Source organism: Pecten maximus, chromosome 3, assembly GCF_902652985.1.
Source record: "Pecten maximus chromosome 3, xPecMax1.1, whole genome shotgun sequence".
Lineage (NCBI taxonomy): Eukaryota > Metazoa > Mollusca > Bivalvia > Pectinida > Pectinidae > Pecten > Pecten maximus.
In genome coordinates this window covers 47,898,850-47,923,480 of record NC_047017.1, presented here as the reverse complement: position 1 = coordinate 47,923,480, position 24,631 = coordinate 47,898,850, and the positions used below count along the sequence as shown (strand labels likewise).

The 24,631-nt window shown below is 33.7% G+C and overlaps 1 protein-coding gene across 1 annotated transcript in view; it reads right to left on the bottom strand.

Annotated features, from left to right (window-relative positions):
• LOC117324395 (protein trachealess-like) overlaps window positions 1–23,919 on the bottom strand; it is a 119,292-nt gene extending 95,373 nt beyond the window's left edge. The window contains exons 1-2 of the mRNA XM_033880240.1: window positions 23,622–23,919; window positions 17,447–17,488 (exon numbers count right to left, since the gene is read on the bottom strand). Coding sequence (XP_033736131.1) covers window positions 17,447–17,488; window positions 23,622–23,659 — 80 coding nt within the window. The 5' untranslated portion in view covers window positions 23,660–23,919. The remainder of the gene's footprint in view (window positions 1–17,446; window positions 17,489–23,621) is intronic.
• Between the last annotated feature and the right edge of the window lie 712 nt (window positions 23,920–24,631).

The following is a 24,631-nucleotide window of genomic DNA, read 5'->3' as shown; positions in this document are numbered from 1 at the left end:
CTGGTGACTAAATCCAATATGTCTGTACGCCACAGTGACGAGGCCACACACATCTTGTCACCAAGCAATCTTTGATGAAAGTGACAATGTCACAACAAACAATACTTTTATAGGTTTGTGTCATTAGTTGGCCTGTCTCATGACCAAAAGGACAAGGTCATACCAACATCTTTACCCCAACCCACCCCAATTAAATACAATACCATGTTAGGTCATTTTGAGATGGTATCTCCTTGGAAAAGCTGGTGGTTATCTCACTGAACAACATACAAGAAGCCTGTTACAATTCGGACCTATAACACAAACTCATCCTGAGTAGAAATCAAACCTTACACACCTTGGAGACAACCTGAGGTTGTATCAGTTTGATGGGATATTGACTGAGCAATCATGGACCTTTAATTATCTCATTAAGAATCTGTTGATGAGCAGCTGGTGTGTGGATTCTGTCTGAAGGCCACAGTGAAATGGCCACACACAAACATGACATGTCTCCTTACCATATTACGGATATTTATCTTAAATGCTTGTCATCAAGTTTGTCTGATGATGAATGTGGAGCATTCCTTGGTATTATTACATGAAATTAGGTTTTATTTCTGTTCTTTATTATTGTTTTCTTTGTTTCAAAAGGTTTATTACTTTATTAAAGATGAGACTGCATTCACACAATAATCCTCTTAAATCTGAACTTCTGTCATAAATGATGCCAAAACCCAAGCTGTCCTATGCCATCAGTTTTGTCCATGGAAAAGAAAGATAAGTTTGCCCTGGAAAGCAGGCAATGTGAGACTCCCATATAATGATCAGTGAGGTAGCCACCAACTACTACAAGAAGAACATGCTTCAAAGTGACCCTGGCTACTATCATTATACCTACCATATCTGACGTGTTTATATCATTATAACTACCAAATCTATCATTATACCTACCAAATCTATCATTATACCTAACAAATCTGAGATGTTTATATCATTATACCTACCAAATCTGAGGTTTATATCAGTAGACCTACCAAATCTGAGGTTTATATCATTATACCTACCAAATCTGAGGTTTTATATCATTATAACTACCAAATCTGAGGTTTATATCATTTTACCTACCAAATCTGAGGTTTATATCAGTAGACCTACCAAATCTGAGGTTTATATCATTATACCTACCAAATCTGAGGTTTATATCATTATAACTACCAAATCTGAGGTGTTTATATCATTATAACTACCAAATCTGAGGTGTTTATATCATTATACCTACCAAATCTATCATTATACCTACCAAATCTGAGGTTTATATCATTATAACTACCAAATCTGAGGTTTATATCATTATAACTACAAAATCTGAGGTCTTTATATCATCATACCTACCAAATCTGAGGTGTTTATATCATTATACCTACCAAATCTATCATTATACCTACCAAATCTGACGTGTTTATATCATTATACCTACCAAATCTATCATTATACCTACCATATCTGACGTGTTTATATCATTATAACTACCAAATCTATCATTATACCTACCAAATCTATCATTATACCTAACAAATCTGAGATGTTTATATCATTATACCTACCAAATCTGAGGTTTATATCAGTAGACCTACCAAATCTGAGGTTTATATCATTATACCTACCAAATCTGAGGTTTATATCATTATAACTACCAAATCTGAGGTGTTTATATCATTATAACTACCAAATCTGAGGTTTATATCATTATAACTACCAAATCTGAGATGTTTATATCATTATACCTACCAAATCTATCATTATACCTACCAAATCTGAGGTTTATATCATTTTACCTAACAAATCTGAGGTTTATATCATTATACCTACCATATCTGACATGTTTATATCATTATAACTACCAAATCTATCATTATACCTACCAAATCTATCATTATACCTAACAAATCTGAGATGTTTATATCATTATACCTACCAAATCTGAGGTTTATATCATTATACCTACCAAATCTATCATTATACCTACCAAATCTGAGGTTTATATCATTATAACTACCAAATCTGAGGTTTATATCATTATACCTACCAAATCTGAGGTGTTTATATCATTATACCTACCAAATCTGAGGTTTATATCATTATACCTACCAAATCTGAGATGTTTATATCATTATAACTACCAAATCTGAGATGTTTATATCATTATAACTACCAAATCTGAGGTTTATATCAGTAGACCTACCAAATCTGAGGTTTATATCATTATACCTACCAAATCTGAGGTTTATATCATTATAACTACCAAATCTGAGATGTTTATATCATTATAACTACCAAATCTGAGGTTTATATCATTATAACTACCAAATCTGGGGTGTTTATATCATTATACCTACCAAATCTATCATTATACCTACCAAATCTGAGGTTTATATCATTTTACCTACCAAATCTGAGGTGTTTATATCATTATACCTACCAAATCTATCATTATACCTACCAAATCTGAGGTGTTTATATCATCATACCTACCAAATCTGAGGTGTTTATATCATTATACCTACCATATCTGACGTGTTTATATCATTATACCTACCAAATCTATCATTATACCTACCAAATCTGATGGAAATCAGACAACAATGCTTCATTATCTCCTTTGTTTCAGGACAGAATAACCAGTGTGAGAAAATCATTGTTTCTCCCTATAAAGTTTTCATTTTTACATACTGAATCATTAATGTCAAAATGTTTTTATTTCTTTTGATAATATATCATTTAACATATCAAAAATCTATATAGATTATGATTTACTAAAACAACATAGCTTGAATCCTCTTGATAGATAACAAATGTCACAGTTTGCCGTCAGTGTGAAAGAGTCAATGACTATTTAAGGAATTAACAGTAACATATTTAGAAACACTTAAACTTAATTTTTATTTCAATCAATTCCAGTATAATATTTACTTCCCTCATGAAATATAAATCAATCAAAAGAATTTAAATAGCATTTTTCATCACTCAGATGTTTTTGTATTGACTTCGAGCTATAATTTCCTTATAGACCTCTATTTGGTGCTTTCTCTAATATAAAAACATTGTAGACTTATTATCCTATAAAAACATTGTAGACTTATTATCCTATAAAACACAGACTTATTATCCTATAAAACACAGTAGACTTATTATCCTATAAAACACAGTAGTTTTATTATCATATAAAAACATTGTAGACTTATTATCCTATAAAACATTGTAGACTTATTATCCTATAAAACACAGTAGACTTATTATCTTATTAAAACACAGTAGACTTATTATCTTATTAAAACACAGTAGACTTATTATCCTATAAAAACACAATAGACTTATTATCATATAAAAACACAATAGACTTATTATCCTATAAAAACATTGTAGACTTATTATCCTATAAACAAATGCTCAACATTAAGGAAATAAAGTATGGAGTTAACAACACAAATATAATGAGTGAAAGTTATCTGCAGATATAGATATAGCTGTCCAACAATGCTTTCACTTACGAGCTCCGATTTGAATAAATAAAATTATTTGGAATATGAGGATTTTCTATTTTATTTTTGTGTTAATAATCTCAAAATTGATTACTTATCTTTCAGGATAATTTAAGACATTCCTCATATCACTCAAGTCAAAAGCTGACCTGATATTTCTGTACCTATACTTATACTTATAGTGTTTACATCAGTTCCTGTTCTCTTGTAAATGGTGATGACATATGTAGCAGGTGATTTAAAATGAAGAGTAAAACAATTTGTAACATTTCTTCAGCAAAACACTGGGAATTATCAGTGTAATGAAATTAATTTAGGGACAAAAGTATTATATCTTCATTTCAATAAACAATGATATTATTGAAAGCTCATTTTTTTCCCCTTATGTGTTTTTTTTTTTTTTTTTTTTTGTTAAGTTTAGTGCTCTATTTCATTGGTATCTCACATTTTCAAAAACATACATAATTCCCTACAAAATTAGACATTTTAATTTTTTTTTCATAGAAGCATGATGACATTCTTCAAAAAACTACTTTTCACAAGTTTATCAAATATTGCTATGTGAGTTGTCTCCCCTGACATAAATCCAACTGATCTTGACATTGTATTGCTATTTTTGTTTTATGTTTCAATCATTTTTTTTTTCTCTATTTTTTAAACAAACTCTTAAATTTGACAAATTTAATACATTTTGTCTTTAATATCAGGTCAGTCTCTACACTTCTTTCCCATTTTTCAAATCTAGATTAATTATAAGACACAAAGCCATCAAAAATCATAGACCTATGTGACTCAACAGTGGATTGGACACATGAAGTTAAAGTGCTCCATCAGTTGTTGTAGATTCCCAAGTCAATGACATAATGACCTAGTAATTGGCACAACACTCATAACTGTAAATCACAATATCCAAAGCTTAATTCTTTTCATATATAATCAGATTTAAACCCCATAAAGGGCTCTTCGTAACAGCTTTTAGAAATTGCAGCAATGCAGGTAGCAATGAATCACATAATCTTAATACAGCAACATCTAATATTCTAATGGTAATGCAGTTTTTAAACAACCTTATCCATATTTCTGTCATTGCAAACATCTGTATCCGAAAGGATGGAAAAAAGGTGACACACAGAAAAAAACACATTAATTCAATAGAACTGAAGTAAAAAATGTTGTCTAAATGTAAATCAGACGATCACAAAGTATGGATCACAAAGTGTGATATTTGATATTATATAGATTATCAATTCTAACAGATGGCTGTAATAATCCATGTCAGTACCCTTCTGTATACACAGGTCCTACCCTGTTCACAATACTGCACCTGAATGATAATCTAGCTATGATTGTAAGGGCTACTCTTCTTGAATAGAATTTGGTTTCAGGTTATGGTTAAGCACTGGAATAACCACTAAACAGAATTTCTACATGTTTTACAGCAGACTTTGTTCTCCTGTATCGACAGTATGTCTTACAGCAGACTTTGTTCTCCTGTATCGACAGTATGTCTTACAGCAGGATTTGTTCTCCTGTATCAACAGTATGTCTTACAGCAGGCTTTGTTCTCCTGTATCAACAGTATGTCTTACAGCAGACTTTGTTCTCCTGTATCAACAGTATGTCTTACAGCAGACTTTGTTCTCCTGTATCAACAGTATGTCTTACAGCAGACTTTGTTCTCCTGTATCGACAGTATGTCTTACAGTAGGCTTTGTTCTCCTGTATCAACAGCATGTCTTACAGCAGACTTTGTTCTCCTGTATCAACAGTATGTCTTACAGCAGACTTTGTTCTCCTGTATCAACAGTATGTCTTACAGCAGGCTTTGTTCTCCTGTATCAACAGTATGTCTTACAGCAGACTTTGTTTTTCTACATCAACCATTATTGCTACATCATCAATAACTTGTGTCAGATCCGCAGGCCTGGGGTTCTTTTCTGCTACTTGAACTCTTATAATATTAATTTATTTTTCATTGCTGTGACATAGCTATGGTGGGTATGATTAGTGGATGCCATCTAATGTGCGATATATGTTTAGTGGTGGATGTCACTTAATGGTGAGTATATATATGTTTAGAGGTGATGTCACTTAATGGTGAGTATATATATGTTTAGTGGTGGATGTCACTTAATGGTGAGTGTATATATATGTTTAGAGGTGATGTCACTTAATGGTGAGTATATGTTTATTGGTGGATGTCACTTAATGGTGAGTATATATATGTTTAGTGGTGGATGTCACTTAATGGTGAGTATATATATGTTTAGTGGTGATGTCACTTAATGGTGAGTATATATATGTTTAGTGGTGGATGTCACTTAATGGTGAGTATATATATGTTTAGTGGTGATGTCACTTAATGGTGAGTATATATGTTTAGAGGTGATGTCACTTAATGGTGAGTATATATATGTTTAGTGGTGGATGTCACTTAATGGTGAGTATATACATGTTTAGTGGTGGATGTCACTTAATGGTGAGTATATATATGTTTAGTGGTGATGTCACTTAATGGTGAGTATATATATGTTTAGAGGTGATGTCACTTAATGGTGAGTATATATATGTTTAGAGGTGGATGTCACTTAATGGTGAGTATATATATGTTTAGAGGTGATGTCACTTAATGTTGAGTATATATATGTTTAGTGGTGGATGTCACTTAATGGTGAGTATATATATGTTTAGTGGTGGATGTCACTTAATGGTGAGTATATATATGTTTAGTGGTGGATGTCACTTAATGGTGAGTACATGTTTAGTGGTGGATGTCACTTAATGGTGAGTATATATATGTTTAGAGGTGATGTCACTTAATGGTGAGTATATATATGTTTAGTGGTGGATGTCACTTAATGGTGAGTATATATATGTTTAGAGGTGGATGTCACTTAATGGTGAGTATATATATGTTTAGTGGTGGATGTCACTTAATGATGAGTATATATGTTTAGAGGTGATGTCACTTAATGGTGAGTATATACATGTTTAGTGGTGGATGTCACTTAATGGTGAGTATATATATGTTTAGTGGTGGATGTCACTTAATGGTGAGTATATATATGTTTAGTGGTGGATGTCACTTAATGGTGAGTATATATATGTTTAGTGGTGGATGTCACTTAATGGTGAGTATATATATGTTTAGTGGTGGATGTCACTTAATGGTGAGTATATATATGTTTAGTGGTGGATGTCACTTAATGGTGAGTATATACATGTTTAGTGGTGGATGTCACTTAATGGTGAGTATATATATGTTTAGAGGTGAATGTCACTTAATGGTGAGTATATATATGTTTAGTGGTGGATGTCACTTAATGGTGAGTATATATATGTTTAGAGGTGGATGTCACTTAATGGTGAGTATATATATGTTTAGAGGTGGATGTCACTTAATGGTGAGTATATATATGTTTAGTGGTGGATGTCACTTAATGGTGAGTATATATATGTTTAGTGGTGGATATCACTTAATGGTGAGTATATATATGTTTAGTGGTGGATGTCACTTAATGGTGAGTATATATATGTTTAGTGGTGGATGTCACTTAATGGTGAGTATATATATGTTTAGTGGTGGATGTCACTTAATGGTGAGTATATATATGTTTAGTGGTGGATGTCACTTAATGGTGAGTATATATATGTTTAGTGGTGGATGTCACTTAATGGTGAGTATATATATGTTTAGTGGTGGATGTCACTTAATGGTGAGTATATATATGTTTAGTGGTGGATGTCACTTAATGGTGAGTATATATATGTTTAGAGGTGGATGTCACTTAATGGTGAGTATATATATGTTTAGTGGTGGATGTCACTTAATGGTGAGTATATATATGTTTAGTGGTGGATGTCACTTAATGGTAAGTATATATATGTTTAGTGGTGGATGTCACTTAATGGTGAGTATATATATGTTTAGTGGTGATGTCACTTAATGGTGAGTATATATATGTTTAGAGGTGGATGTCACTTAATGGTGAGTATATATATGTTTAGTGGTGGATGTCACTTAATGGTGAGTATATATATGTTTAGTGGTGGATGTCACTTAATGGTGAGTATATATATGTTTAGAGGTGATGTCACTTAATGGTGAGTATATATATGTTTAGTGGTGATGTCACTTAATGGTGAGTATATATATGTTTAGAGGTGATGTCACTTAATGGTGAGTATATATATGTTTAGAGGTGGATGTCACTTAATGGTGAGTATATATATGTTTAGAGGTGATGTCACTTAATGGTGAGTATATATATGTTTAGTGGTGGATGTCACTTAATGGTGAGTATATATATGTTTAGAGGTGGACGTCACTTAATGGTGAGTATATATATGTTTAGTGGTGGATGTCACTTAATGGTGAGTATATATATGTTTAGTGGTGGATGTCACTTAATGGTGAGTATATATATGTTTAGTGGTGGATGTCACTTAATAGTGAGTATATATATGTTTAGTGGTGGATGTCACTTAATGGTGGGTATATATATGTTTAGAGGTGGATGTCACTTAATGGTGAGTATATATATATGTTTAGAGGTGGACATCACTTAATGGTGAGTATATATATGTTTAGTGGTGGATGTCACTTAATGGTGAGTATATATATGTTTAGTGGTGGATGTCACTTAATGGTGAGTATATATATGTTTAGTGGTGGATGTCACTTAATGGTGAGTATATATATGTTTAGTGGTGGATGTCACTTAATGTTGAGTATATATATGTTTAATGGTGGATGTCACTTAATGGTGAGTATATATATGTTTAGTGGTGGATGTCACTTAATGGTGAGTATATATATGTTTAGAGGTGGATGTCACTTAATGGTGAGTATATATATGTTTAGTGGTGGATGTCACTTAATGGTGAGTATATATATGTTTAGTGGTGGATGTCACTTAATGGTGAGTATATATATGTTTAGTTGTGGATGTCACTTAATGGTGAGTATATATATGTTTAGTGGTCGATGTCACTTAATGGTGAGTATATACATGTTTAGAGGTGATGTCACTTAATGGTGAGTATATATATGTTTAGTGGTGGATGTCACTTAATGGTGAGTATATATATGTTTAGTGGTGGATGTCACTTAATGGTGAGTATATATATGTTTAGTGGTGAATGTCACTTAATGGTGAGTATATACATGTTTAGTGGTGATGTCACATAATGGTGAGTATATATATGTTTAGAGGTGATATCACTTAATGGTGAGTATATACATGTTTAGTGGTGGATATCACTTAATGGTGAGTATATATATGTTTAGTGGTGGATGTCACTTAATGGTGAGTATATATATGTTTAGAGGTGGATGTCACTTAATGGTGAGTATATATATGTTTAGAGGTGGATATCACTTAATGGTGAGTATATACATGTTTAGTGGTGGATGTCACTTAATGGTGAGTATATATATGTTTAGTGGTGGATGTCACTTAATGGTGAGTATATATATGTTTAGTGGTGGATGTCACTTAATGGTGAGTATATATATGTTTAGAGGTGATGTCACATAATGGTGAGTATATATATGTTTAGTGGTGGATTTCACTTAATGGTGAGTATATATATGTTTAGTGGTGATGTCACATAATGGTGAGTATATGTTTAGTGGTGGATGTCACTTAATGGTGAGTATATATATGTTTAGTGGTGGATGTCACTTAATGGTGAGTATATATATGTTTAGTGGTGGATGTCACTTAATGGTGAGTATATATATGTTTAGTGGTGGATGCCACTTAATGGTGAGTATATATATGTTTAGAGGTGATGTCACTTAATGGTGAGTATATATATGTTCTAAGTAGACTTCTATGGTAAACACTTACAACATATTACTATACGATGAATTATACATAAATAATGCTCAACATCAAAATTATTCTTTTTTTGTATTGTAAGTTTTATCAAAATTAAATATCTAATTAGGTACATCTTGAAGACACTAAAGTACAGTAACTTTGTTTGCTGGGTTTATCGCCCGGTGAACAACCAGGAGTCTCCTTGTAGTAGCTGATGACTATCTCACTGAATAACATATGGGAGGCCAGTCACATGACATCCAGAGCAATAAGGGTAAGTGTCATGGCCAAGGACATAACCACAACAGCACAGACTGACCTGTTTCTCAGCTTCCCCAGAAACACAAACAGACAGAGAACATCGAACCAAGCATCTCCTGATATTCACCTCAGAATATGTTGGCCGATACTTTCATTGACAGAGGTATCATGGCCCCCAAAAGACTTGTAACAAATAGCAGATCAAATACCATAATACACATGCAAATCTTGTCAAAATTTGAATGGTTATAATTATAAAACATAAATCAAAAATAGAGCATACATTTCAGCAATCTGTTTAAATTTAGTCTGAAATTGTCTGGTTAATTTCTGGTAAAAACAAACAGCAATGTGTCTTTCTTTATAAAAATTAATTAGAAAACCATCTGATCTATTAACAAAATTAATGGACCATTAATGTCAAGAAAATTGAAATCAACAGATTTATAGCATGCATATATGCATTGTTTAACATCATGCTTCCATATCAATCTACATAGGCATTAGAGAAGAGCAAATTGAGGACGTCTGTAACAAGAGCAATACTGTATATCTAAGTTGTACATTTTAACCATCATATAACTCACTAACCTAGTTCTCATCTTGAGAATGATTTGACCTAGATTTGTATCGTTGCTGTTGCCGTGACCTAGATTTGTATCGTGGGCATCGCCGTGACCTAGATTTGTATCGTGGATGTCACCGTGACCTAGATTTGTATCGTGGGCATCGCCGTGACCTAGATTTGTATCGTGGATGTCACCGTGACCTAGATTTGTATCGTGGGTGTCGTCGTGACCTAGATTTGTATCATGGGTGTCGCCGTGACCTAGATTTTTATTGTGGGTGGCGTGGATGAAGACGCTTACCCTTCAAGAACCCCTGGTCTCCTTGTATTTCTTTAAGGGTCTCCATGCAAATAAAAGTTTGTGGTTATATTTTTCCCTTATTCATCAATAATTTGTTAGCTGAATTATGGTTTTGCTATAATGTGACGTGATGGAATTGTCGACGTGACATCATTGTATTGTCGCTGTGACTGCATGGTATTGTTGACGCAATTGTTGAGAACAAGAAACAGCATGTGTAGCTTGTCTTTTCCCTAGGGTGAGATCAGAAAATCTCACCCCAGTAAAACTGCAGATATCCCTCTTCAGGGTAAGAGAATAGGCCTTTCTCCCTGCTTGATTTTGGGACTAAAATTGTTGAATTAGGAAGGGAATTTCCAGGAGTAAACTACAAGGGAATTTAGTTTTCATACATGAAATAATTTCAATTTGGAACTGGGTCTATTTAAACACCCCAATAAGCCCTCAGAAAAAACTTTGCACTATTGCATATTTTCATAATTATTCTCAAAGCCTTTGAGCTTTAACATTACCATAATTCTACAACCAATATATTCTAAGACTCCATTACCAGTATATTTACCAATTATTTTATTGATAAATTTGGTAAACTAAAAATGTTCTAGTACTGCCTTTTCCTAAATTCTACTGTTTCAATGTACGTGTTGAGGGATTCGTCTTTTTGCTAACGTACCACTGAAGTTCTAATGTCTGCAATGTGTAATTTATCAGTTTTTATTTTTGTTTCTTCAACAAAAATTGAAATACATATTGTTTCTTTTATTACTATACAAGAAATGATAGATTTTTATAGTGGTGTGAAATGTTCATTTTTGTGACAAGAATTTTGTCGTAAATGACAAAGTTGGTTGATGAATGACATGCAGTATAATGGGATTTGTCCTATTATGCTAATTCTCAACTACAGAGTAGGCTGTTAAACTATTTTAAGATCTAGCCATAGGTATCTGATAAACGAAAAATACCCTTGAATATTATACAAGTACGAAAAAAAAAGAGCTATCTTTTCATAAAACTACAGTTGTGTGGAATAGCTTACCAGAATATGCAATGATTACATCACAGCCTAAAACCTTTTCAAGAACAAATTAACACTGGGAAAACAAGGACTAATCTTTAATTTCAAAGCAGATACTTTATCTGGAATGTATAGCTGCATATCCATCAATTTTTGAAATACATCATATTATGTTTCATATTACCAGAAAAATAAAGGAAATCAGCACATGGTATTGAGTCTGGCCACCAGCTATTAAGTTTTTGTACAGACATGCTCAGCTAATTAGGGTTACGGTTAGTTTTGATACAAGATTATCTCCCCCTAGTTTGAAACCAATGGACATACCTGATGTAGCGACCAAAAACTATAAAGCTCAATTTTATAAATAATAATATTATTCTAGACACAGGGCCAGTCTACAGTATCCAGGACCCATCCAATGTATATATCTAGGCAATATAAGCTATAATGTATAATGTACAAGAATTAAAACAAGAGATCTCAAAGGGATCTTGGCGCCCACCATTGAAGGAACTTATTGGTTCTATATCACACTGATCTTCTCTCTACTTTTATTTTTTTTCTCCATTTTTTTCAGGAAATAACATGGACAAACTTTAATTCTCAAAATCTAATGTGACCGCTTGTTGGCCATTTTGTTTTTCTGATCAAAAATCTAAATGAATTGGCACAACTAGTTAGGTATGGGAAACTTAAACATTAAGTATGAGGAGTATCCCTATGTTACTTTTCAGAAAAAAGCTATAACAAATTTCAATTCTCAAAAACCGAAGATGACTGCCTGTCTGCCATTTTCTTTTTCTGATCAAAAATCTACATAGAACCTACACATGAAGTTTGAAGGATATCCCTGTTTTACTTTTAAAGAAACAGAGATAACAAGGACTGTTTTACAGACAGAGAAGGACCACGGACCACGGACCACGGACCAAAGACACAGGGCGAGTTTAATAGCCTACCATCAGCTAAAAATATATCAAAACAATCCGTATGAAATTATTTACCAAATATTTAAACTTTTTAATATTTTACAATCTATAATACACTCACAATGAACGGAAGTCATTTAGTTCTCTGGACAGAATTAATATGCTGTTCAGCTCTCACCAGGAGAAGCTTATAAGTTTACTTTTTACGGCTAAAGGTTAGCACATTTTTAACATTGGAAATAATTTAACTTTTACATTTGAAACAGTTGATAACATCTAGAATAATTGGACAAGTAGCTGTTACTACTTAAACAATACAATTATTACAAATATCATTCATCATCCAAGAAAAAATTTGCATTGGTATATTTATCATGTTGAAAAATGACAAATATATTAATGAATGCAATGATTATACGAATTAAATGTTATAATCATACTTTGTTGATGTTTATATTCACTTTTTTCTGTCATATCTTGTCAAAGTGGAGCTGAATCTCAAAGAAATAAGGATAATTTATCAACATACGAAGCAGAGGACATGGATGAGGGAACACAAAAGTATATATAGAAAAATATATGTTACTAGAGAAAAAGATATGTAACTAGAGAAAATTATATATAACTAGAGAAAAATATATGTAACTAGAGAAAAAACAAATGATATAATGGCTATATCATGGAAGTCCGTAAGCGACAGCGTCCTGCCTACTGCATGCTATATTCTTTAGCATACTGCCAGCTATACTGCTAACTGCCAGCTATACTGCATACTGCCAGCTATACTGCTAACTGCCAGCTATACTGCATACTGCCAGTTAATAATACTACATACTGCCAGCTATACTGCATACTGCCAGCTATATAACATACTGCCAGCTATACTGCATACTACCAGCTATACTACATACTGCCAGCTATATAACATACTGCCAGCTATACTGCATACTGCCAGCTATATAACATACTGCCAGCTATATAACATACTGCCAGCTATACTGCATACTGTCAGCTATATAACATACTGCCAGCTATATAACATAATGCCAGCTATATAACATACTGCCAGCTATACTGCATACTGCCAGCTATACTACATACCGTCAGCTATACTGCATAATGCCAGCTATACTATATACTGCCAGCTATACTGCATACTGCCAGCTATACTACATACTGCAAGCTATATAACATACTGCCAGCTATATAACATACTGCAAGCTATATAACACACTGCCAGCTATACTGCATACTGCCAGCTATATAACATACTGCCAGCTATACTGCATACTGCCAGCTATACTACATACTGCCAGCTATACTCCATACTGTCAGCTATATAACATACTGCCAGCTATACTACATACTGCCAGCTATATAACATACTGCCAGCTATACTACATACTTTCAGCTATACTACATACTGCCAGCTATACTGCATACTTTCAGCTATATAACATACTGCCAGCTATACTACATACTGCCAGCTATATAACATACTGCCAGCTATACTACATACTGTCAGCTATACTACATACTGCCAGCTATACTGCATACTGTCAGCTATATAACATACTGCCAGCTATACTACATACTGCCAGCTATACTGCATACTGCCAGCTATACTACATACTGCCAGCTATACTGCATACTGTCAGCTATATAACATACTGCCAGCTATACTACATACTGCCAGCTATATAACATACTGCCAGCTATACTACATACTGTCAGCTATACTGCATACTGCCAGCTATATAACATACTGCCAGCTACACTGCTCACTGCTACAAGCTATACTGCTAACTATACTGTGTTCTGTTTACTGCTTGTTACCTACTGCATAAGACTTAAGTACTGCTTAATGGCATCTACCTACTGCCGTCTATCTACTGCTTATCACCTGTATACAGCTTACTGTTTACTGTCAACTACTTACTGGTGTCTACCTACTCATAGGCAATAAGCAGTAAGTAGTACAGTGTAGGCAATAAGCAGTAAGTAGTACAGTGTAGGCAATAAGCAGTAAGTACTGGATCTATAGCTCTAGGCAGCTTGTACTCAGTATATCTGGCAGTATGCAGATAGCGACCAGTAAGCAGTAACCAGTGAAAGTAGTTAAAACATTAGCAAGCAGTAAGGCAGAATGCAGTTGAAGCAGGACGCTGTCGCTTATAGAATTCCTATATATATGACTTCAGTTTCTATTTTTTAATGTACTGTTTCAGGAAATTCTGCTCAGAAACAAAATGTCAGTAGCAAAAAAAGATTTTTTTTTTTCAAATCTTAAAAAAAATATATTCTCATTTATTTTTGTTTTTGCTTCTCAGTTCCAAGGGGAGACAACAACCTTCTTCTTCACAAAATTTCATTTTTTACTTCCAAGGAATAATCAATATTCATGTTTTCCTGCTGCTAAGACATATGATTCATCACAAATTTGATTTCATATATAACTAGTTTACACCTGATTTGTGAAACAATTGAGTTTTAATTTTACCAAGCTTTTGCAAAATGTACTGGAAATGAGAAAATATGAAAAAAATAGTAATGATTAAGAATCATAAATTTCATGTGAAATGGAAACATTTTCAACAAATAGAAGATTCTGTTTATCACTTATAATTTTCAGCGAAGCTGTATAACATTGGTCTACAAATTCTATATCATACTGTATCAAAGTAAATGCAATAATTCTTATAATTGATCAGAACTTACTTGTTTCCAAATATAATTCCATAACTGATTGAATTAAACATACCATTGATCTTTCTTTCTCTTTTTTTTTTTTATTTTTTTTTTTTTTTTATACAGACTGACCAAATGTTGGTGGTTTACAATAAGATGGTATTCATATTAGCAGACATTCTGTGTTTTTATCTTAGAAACTTCATTTTAGACTGAACGAAATGACATGGCTTAATTCCTATTGATATCCCAGAGTCTGCAGTTAATAGTTCAATTCTATCAAAAATAATCATCAAGAAAAAAAACATTTTAAATGTACAATAATGTCAACTTTTGCAGTTATCTTTTTTAAAAGATATTTCTTGTTTACAAACATTTCTGAAAAGAAGTTGTATATGTAATATGATACCCTGGTACATGGTGCAGTTTGATTCTCATCAATTATCAAGTAATTTAGGAATTGTATCTGCTCTTTAATCTTACAAGGACACATACACTTAATATTCTAATGTCAAAGCATATCAATAAAAACACCTGCCATTTAAAATCTCAAAAATTAAAACCTCTGAACTATTAAATTGGAGTAAAAGGTCTGAAAATAACATAAAAATTTTGAACAGCTGTTGGGTTTTGTTAACAAAATATTTTCCATTAAATCAATTTTTATTAAAAGCCCATCTTCAGATTTTAATTCTGTCATGATTAAAAAAAACTTGAAGAATGCCTAGTTTTTATTTGTATCAATATAACAATATGAAAACGGAGGTTGAATTTCATTTTAATTTGTATTGGTAAGATATCAAATTGGATAAAATTCTATCTGATAGTCGTATCAAATCAACTAAGAATATTATAATGAAGCTTCATTGTAAAATTGGGCTAAGTTTTTTATAAACAATGTTTTGTGAGAAGAGATTAAATTAAAAGACACTGAATATGAAATTTCCACTAAATCATTGTAAAGTTTGAATCATTTGAATAAGAAAATGAAGAGGGACACAATGTATGTCATCACAGGCGTGATATGACAGCTAGAAAGGGCAGGTGATGATGACAGACATTTTCTCAGCAATGCTAACAGGGGCAAACTAACATGGGGTGGACCATTTGAGGGCTGATTGATAGGTCAATTTGTCTTACAAACAGAGAGAGATGAAATATATGGAAATATCCATTAGCATAGAAAGAATGACATAAAATATAATATAATACCAATGGTCTTCCTCCTGTTTTTAATTACAACAGTTAAAAAAAAAGATGTAAAAATCACACGCTCTGGTAACGATAATGTATTCCTAGTTTAAAAGTACATGTCACATGTACAAATCCATTTCCTAAATGATCATTTGTAGGTAGCGTTTGTTTGACTTTTGACAGGTTAGTGACAAGTAATGATAAAACGATAATTATGATGGTTTTAAATCAATATTCATCGGACAGTAGCATACAGATCAAAGAGATAAAGTAGAGGCTAGCTGGCAAAAAGCAATGTATTACTTATAGTGACATTAACACCAAGTATTCCGTCAGATAAACAGACGGGCTCTATCACAAAGTTTTGGACATTTGAGATTAAGCATAAGTTATTTATTGATGGATGGGTCAGCATCACAAAAATATCCCGAGTCATCAGGAAGTCCACTTTTATTAGTTATACTCGAGTTGAACGCCCTTCAAACCATGAAATTTCACATTTATGAAGGTATGACCTTCACAGCATTTCTGTGATTTTCTTTTCTCCAATAACTGGAGGTGTATGGTTCAGACACGCCATGGAACAATCACATTAGCTGTTGCATATTTATCAAAGAACAAAGAGCCAATCAGAGCCAATGTTGTAAAAATAGCCGAGCTGAATTGCACCAACCAATGCATGTTGCAAACAGCTGCACCTTTTCCTATATGAAACAGGCCAATAGAACCTATAAACAATGTCTTTAAAGATGGAGTTATATACCAATACAGTCATACTGTAGCAAAATACAGCAAGTCCATATGCTATCATATTATGTTAGGTCATATTAGAGTGAAAATGTCGTCGAAAAGGATTATCATTCATTTGATGGACACCATGTTCACCATTGTGTAAGATACCTTTCCAACCTTAATTTTTCATTATAAAATGAAAAAATCAAGCTATGAATTATCCAAGCCACCAATTAAGAAATCTCAAATACTAAATATTGTCCATTTCTATACCCTAATTTGTTTCAAACTGTTTTTTTTTTTTTTTTTACTCTGCTTCCAAAATAGAGGAAAACTGGATCTTATGAAACAGTTACTAGTAATGTACCCGGTGCATTCAAGTAGTAAATAAAGTACCACTTACCCAAATCTGGAGCCTTCTGGTGACTCCCAGGCAAAGGCATTGCTGCAAATATAAAAGAAAAGCAACAAATGTAAAATTCAAAATACAACAAGACAGCCAGAAAACTTTCAGGAAATTCCACTCAATGTTATTTATTGTGTTATTAAATGATTTTCAGGAACACATATGTTGATAAAGAGAGACAATCAAGTCCTTGGGGGAAAAAAACTTGATGTATGAAAACTCACACTAGAAATGTAGAGGGAGTGAGACAAGGCCACACAAAAACAGGTAGCACAGTGGTTGTGATTGAATAAAAAACCCATAAACTTAAAACAGTGACAGTGTGATTGATAACTGTTATACTGTATACACATACGACTATTTATTACCACAGGTGAAATTATAGTTTACATAAAACAAAAAAAAAGTTTTTAAATAGACTCAAAACATGGGTTAAATATTTTCCTATCAGAATCTAAAAAAAAAATTTTAAAAAAAAATGCTAGTATGGGCATTGTCTACTGATAACAGCACAGACGATTGAATAGATTGGTTCCTTCGTCCATAGTTTCTGACTTTAGTAAGTCTACCTCTAGTAAAACACATCACAATGTATTGCTAAGTTAACAAGGTACTTCTGTATGACCAGTCTTAGGAAGTTTTCAATGATATCAAAATACAATTTTAACTTCCATAACCTGTAAAATTCGGGCTAAACTATTTAGAGAAAAGTCACAGCTTTCCCAAAAACGTTTTGTACAATATTTCTGACCAGAACATCAGAAACTTGAATCAGAATCAAATGGTGAAAATAACAACTTACAAATGAGATATTCAATATTTTACTTGGACTAACTTTTCTCTGCATAAGTTGCATCATGAGGACATTGAAATTACTTGCATATGAACAAAAAATCCCCTTTGAACAGATAAATAGATATCGGAACAATTTTGGTGAAACGGTTTGCACAATTTCGGGCACAACGACCATCTCCCAATTTCTGTTGGGAGAAAACAAAATGAATGTTTCCATTTATCTGCTATCATCAACCCAATATAATCAAGTAGTATCTATCTGGCAAAAATTATTTTTTTCTATATAAAATCTTTTATGTAGATGGCAAGACAAATGTTGAGCAAATATAAAGGTTTAATTAGGTGTGCCAGTTATTGATATAGATAATTAGTACATTAATCTTACCTGCCCACCTGAATGTTATCTGATTTACCTTTAAACTCCAACATAATAGATTGGGGTAAGTGACAATCAGGTGATTTTTATAGTTTTTCTCATTAGCTTTTATTCCTTAATGTGATATATTTTTGCATTTGACCTTTTCTGTTATGATAGCAAGTGTCAAGGTTCAATTTTATAGATACTTTGACACACTATTTCCTGTATTATAAACCTTAACCAAGACAAAAAAAAACCAAAGGAATGTGCTTGCTTCTTAATTGAAAACACTAAAGGGCTGTTTGAAATTCCAGTTTTATAATCAATCAACTAGTGGTGTTATCTACTTACACTTTTGAAATCACTGAGAGAGAAGGAGGAAGGGGAAGTTTTTCTGAGATTTATTGAAGGGGGTGGGAGGACTTTTTACAACACCATAATTTGGCTTATTTCGTTTAACATCCTATCAAGAGCCAGGGGGCATTTAAGGACGTGCCTGGTTTTGGAGGTGGAGGAAACCCGGAGTACCCAGAGAACCCCCCCCCCCCCACCACCACCACCACTTACTGTCAAAATGTAACAACTCATTCATATAGATAGATATATATCCTGTATATAAAGGTGGGAATTAAACCTAAAAGCTGGAAAACAAAAGGACAATGAATTAAAATGTACATCAATGCCAAAAGGAGACATTTCTTGTTTAACACAAAATTTTCACAACTGGACAACTGAAAAAAAAAAGAATATATACCGACCTCTTCTGGCTAAATTTGTCAGTGCAACTGTAATTGTGCATGCACCCTGGCTGCATGAAAATGCACAGTAACCACGGGTATTGAAAAGTCAAAAAAATATCAAAGGGACGGAACGCAAATAATCTTATCACTTTCCTCCATCCCTCACTTTTTTCCTTATCAAATATCAACTAACCACCCACATTCAATCTTTGCCTATATCAACATCATAAAAGTACAGCTAGATTTTAAACAGATAACACAATGTACGTTTAAAATGCCAAGAAATAAAATTCCCATTTAACTTAATTTTTCGTCTACAAATTTAAATTTCATTTGAAGCCAATTGACATGAAAAAGAGGCTTTTCTTTAAGCCCATTATGCCTCCTGTCCGTAAGCACCCCTGTCTAGCAACTTATCCAAATGGGCGTTCGTTGATATATTGATTAGGGCTCAGTTGGAGAAAGTCTGGGCATTCTGTCAGTAAGGACAGATAGTATATTGCCAAGTTTCACACCTCACTTCATTCGAGTAGGTACCCTTTTACAGATGAAAACATTCAAATATGTTACAAAAGTCTCTTTCACTGATCAAGTTTACATGATTTACATCACAAATGTGCACCGCTATTAAACTACATTATGTGTATCCAAGCTCCCGGACAAAATGTTCGAGAACTTCCCTGTGTTTTCCTCATTCACAATTCAGACAGATATAACGCGCTGATGACACAACCCTAGACCGACAGAGCCTAGCTGCCACTTTTCTGCATGGTCATTCATTTTTAACATCCTATTAAAACTTTTTATTCATAAATTTATATACAACACTGAATAATAACACACTGCATATTTTTATAGATTTTATCACCGAGTTTTAACCACTACTTTTCTTTATAATATTTAAAACTTCAATGTTCTTAAAAGGGTCCATGAATTTAATATCAATGCCTTAACAAGTTTTCTGTCTAAATCTCTATTGGTGACGCTTTGAATGTCAGAACTTTTTAACACACTCAAGCTCCTACCAAATACAGACATTTATATCCCATCTAATTTGCATATGTTTTGTCCCTTGGATAGTTCTCAGCACCGTGCATTACTACTTTAATTTTTCTCTGTAATTCACTTCCCTGGTTTTGTCATACTGGACAAACATATCGCTTATTACCAAATATGATGTATTTATGTATTTACGGTATTAATCTGAGAAAATATTACTCCCATATGGCACAACATTTCATATGCTAGACAGGTGTCATTATAAATAGCAATGAAGACTTAAGTTTATTTTAGAATTCTACCACGTTGGAAATCGTAATATTTTCTGGTGGTTAATAGCAGCTGGATTCCTGGAGTGCTAACCTTGTAGATCACCAGTGTTTTTTTTATCATGCTTTAATTTACAGGAAAAAAAAAAGATTCCCTCTCCCAGAGCATAATTATCTCAAAATTACTTTGAAAATTTATGAAAATATTCGGCAAAACCAATTGTTTGTCTCCTGTTACATTAGAGGGTTACTGTGTGGGCAAGTATTTTTTTATTTTTATTTTTTTGATATACGTATATGAGATTGGTTTTAACTTTTAACAGTTCTTCCTTCAAAATCTTCATATTTTTTTTTTGAAAACTAGGAGCCTCAATAAAAAAAAAGAGGCCTGTATGTAGTAAAAATAGAAACATATTTGGGAGGTAGGGTGGTGTAGTAGAGCACTCACCTATCACCAAGCAACCCTCTGATCCACCCCGGCCAATAAGGGTGATAGAGGTTATATCACATTCTTCATAATGGCCGTAAAGAAATAAAGATTTAGAATTATCTACATTGTCTGTTGAATACTAAAAATATAACCATGTGATACTTCAGGTCAAATAAATCACAAAGAATTTCTGGAATGGTAAATTGATGCACTTTTTCATGATGGAAACTGTCACACTTCCTCTTGAACTAGACACTTTCAAATTACAAAACTGCTATTATTTAAGTATTCTAATAAATGGTGGTAAGAACTTGTTTTAAACTGGTTGGGAACTTCCTCAGTCCTAACAGTCCAAACTTTGTGAGATAATTTTGTATTTTATGATTGAGGGCACCCTATAAAAGCATAATTAACACACTTGGATTTCAGTATATTAACCATTTTTGTTATGGTTATTGTGATCACATTTTGTGTCAACTCTAACAGGTTTTGGCCCTGTCAATGACATGATTTTTTGTGCATCTAGAATGATTTGTGATCGCCAATTTATATATATTAATCTACGACTCGCATTGCTTCCAATAGACCAAATCTTATAAATTATGTCTGCTTCTGTTTCGGCACCTCAGTTGTTCATTCACCAATGGAGACCAAATCACTAAACTTCTAACATATGGTAATGAAATGCATCACAGACCTTACATCTGATTATATGCATTCTGCAACATCCTCTTTGGGCATTTATCCTTAGGATGTATAGAGGATGTATAGGGAAGTTTTCGATAGTCTTGTGGTGTCTCATGACTGTTGTGATGCCATTACCGTGATATATGTTTTAGATGGATTGAGATAATCCTTGGCCTTAACACACTGGGAATGACTACCTGCCCTTTCTTCCTATTCCCTTATTCACATATCTACAAAGCACAATGGATATGATTGATTCGGCTCTTAGCGTTTCACCTGTGACAATTAAAACACATCTATTCAGCAACCTATGTCCAACTTCTGATGTAAGGGTTGGTGAGACTCAAAGTTGAGGTTTAGGCTGCGAGTGTCTTTTCTTAATAAACCAATAAGTTGACATTGCTGTCATCTTTCTTAAAAAGATACCAACCAAGGACACAGTGCCATTTATTTCTTTTGACAAATTTTATGCTGCTGGAGATTTCAACAGTGTTGATATTTATATGGTAAAACCCTCCCATGATTGACAACTTCTAATATGTCACACATATTGTTTAAAAAAGCTATGTTTGTACTCTAAAAGGGGCAGTGGAAAATTAGCTTCTTCCTCCAAATATTCAATAAATAAGTTGGCCATAAAATGAGACTCTGCATGGTTTGCCCCTAGCTGACGTGCTAAAGCATTGCTGATAGAACAAGACTTGTAGAAGATCTGTTTCTTGGGTGTCGAGGTTTGTATTCCTATGACAGGATCTTGCGGATTGCCTTGTCAGTTGGTGTGTTGGTAAAGAGACATGCATCATGTGAAATGAATTCTTTTGATCCTTTTGGATCAGAACTGTCAATTTGCTTTCTGTTGGATCATTTAAAAAGATATATCAATCATGCAAAATTATAAAGGTATCGTCTATTTCATACAATGATTATTGAAGCATGATTCTGGAATATCATACAAACCCAGCAAACAGGCTCACATCTTCGAAATTCAAGGGTTACCTTCTTGCTTTTGACAAAGGCTGTTCATGAATGCAACGCCTCGAATTTCAAGAATGGCAAGTTCATAGAGGTATGAAAATTGTACATACACCCAGGTAATTAATAACCATTCCTGTATTCAAGGTCATAACTATATATATACAAATTATATACAAATCTAATACCTGATCCTTTATCTTGATCTTTGAAATACCTTGATAGTATCCAAACATTATGCCTCTACTAGTAATATTTATACTTTATTCCAAAGTCATACACTTTCACTTAATCTAAACTATGTCTGTACCCTGCGATACAAAGCAATAGAAGGTACAAATATCACAGGGAATCGGCACGAATTCCCAAAAGCTGTCAAAATATATATATTGTAGGATACCAAGTCCCTGTGGTATATATTGTGTATAATATTACCAGATCAACTGATAACAGTTGTAACCTTATTTCTAATAATTCCTGGTTCCCCTGGTTTTAGGTATAACATACAATTTTTCATCACTTTATCATTTTACCTTAACAAACAATAATAGTATTTACCTGTTAAGACAGGTGGAAATTAAAGGGGACAGGGTATGATGACCTAATCATTAAATGGGATGGGATGGTTAGAAGGAGGTTATCTGACGTACATATTGTATGTAGTTTTACATCATTCTTAACTGCTTATGCACATATGTGCCCCTCCCCCACATACACCTGTATAGATTCGTTAATTCTACCTGCACAATGTCCGTCTTTGATAGCGAGTTTTGGGATCCTATAATCAACGTTTTGGATTCTTATGAACGATCTGGTTGTCATTTCAATAAACAATTTAGTTGTTAATAACTGTTTAACGCCGTGAGAGTTTGTGTGACGATTTTGTCTTTCCAAAACTAGTGAAAAATACATGTGTGTTTACCTGTCTCCGACCGGAGGAGTCCTCGCATTGAGAGACATTTAACCGACTGCATGCGTCCCTCCACATCTAGCCACACCTTGGCCGGCCCTTCCCCGGGGTGGAGGGTACGGTGAGCCTGGGGGTGAGGACGAAGGGACGGTCACGTATGTCACACATCCGATGTACTGTAATACAAACTCAGACCGGGGTAGCGTGAACGGGCTTCGGGGTCAAAATAGCAGACGACTCTTTCGGGAGAAAATCTAGGTTATACGGCATATGACGTTATAGAGCTTGAATACTTTACTACTCGAGTCGAGAGAAAGTATATAAATGTTCATAGCGTTGACAGGAAAACCGGAAAATCATATTATCTTCGAACGTCAGTGACCCATGCACGTCCAAACAAAGCAGGACAGTTCACACGTGGGAATTACCCCGCACGGGCCTCAGGAAAAGGAGAGAGAGCGGAAGGCGGGAAGATGTACGTAACGCAGATAAACACACGTGTATATAACATGCCGCACTTCACTGTTCACTGTAAAAATTATACATTTCAAAACATAAGGCGAGCTCTAACGAGATTAAGGCTCACGTTTTGTCCGCTTTGATAAGACTATAAATAGTCGTGTCGCGAGTGTTTTACAGACCTTGACTTACATAGTTTTTGTGTGCAGTGTAGATAGCAACGGGATCACGTTTACAGATTGTGTAATCAGCGGCCGTAATACAATAATATGCCGCGACAAATATTAGATAGTATCTGGAGACGAAGGTAGACGTCCACGAACCGGGTTTTTTATTATCATTATTTTAAACCTACAGGTAGCAATGTAAACAGTGATATCCGTGTAGTTGTATGACGATATATGATGCCTAGTCTTCAATTAAATATTTATGACGCGACTGTCGTTGCTGATGTTGGTATTTAGTTCCTAAGTTTGCGAACACGGGGACCGACATGTGGGTTCAGCATGGCATGTATTATGTAATCGGAACACAACTCTTCATGTTAAAGTCTGGGTCGCGCA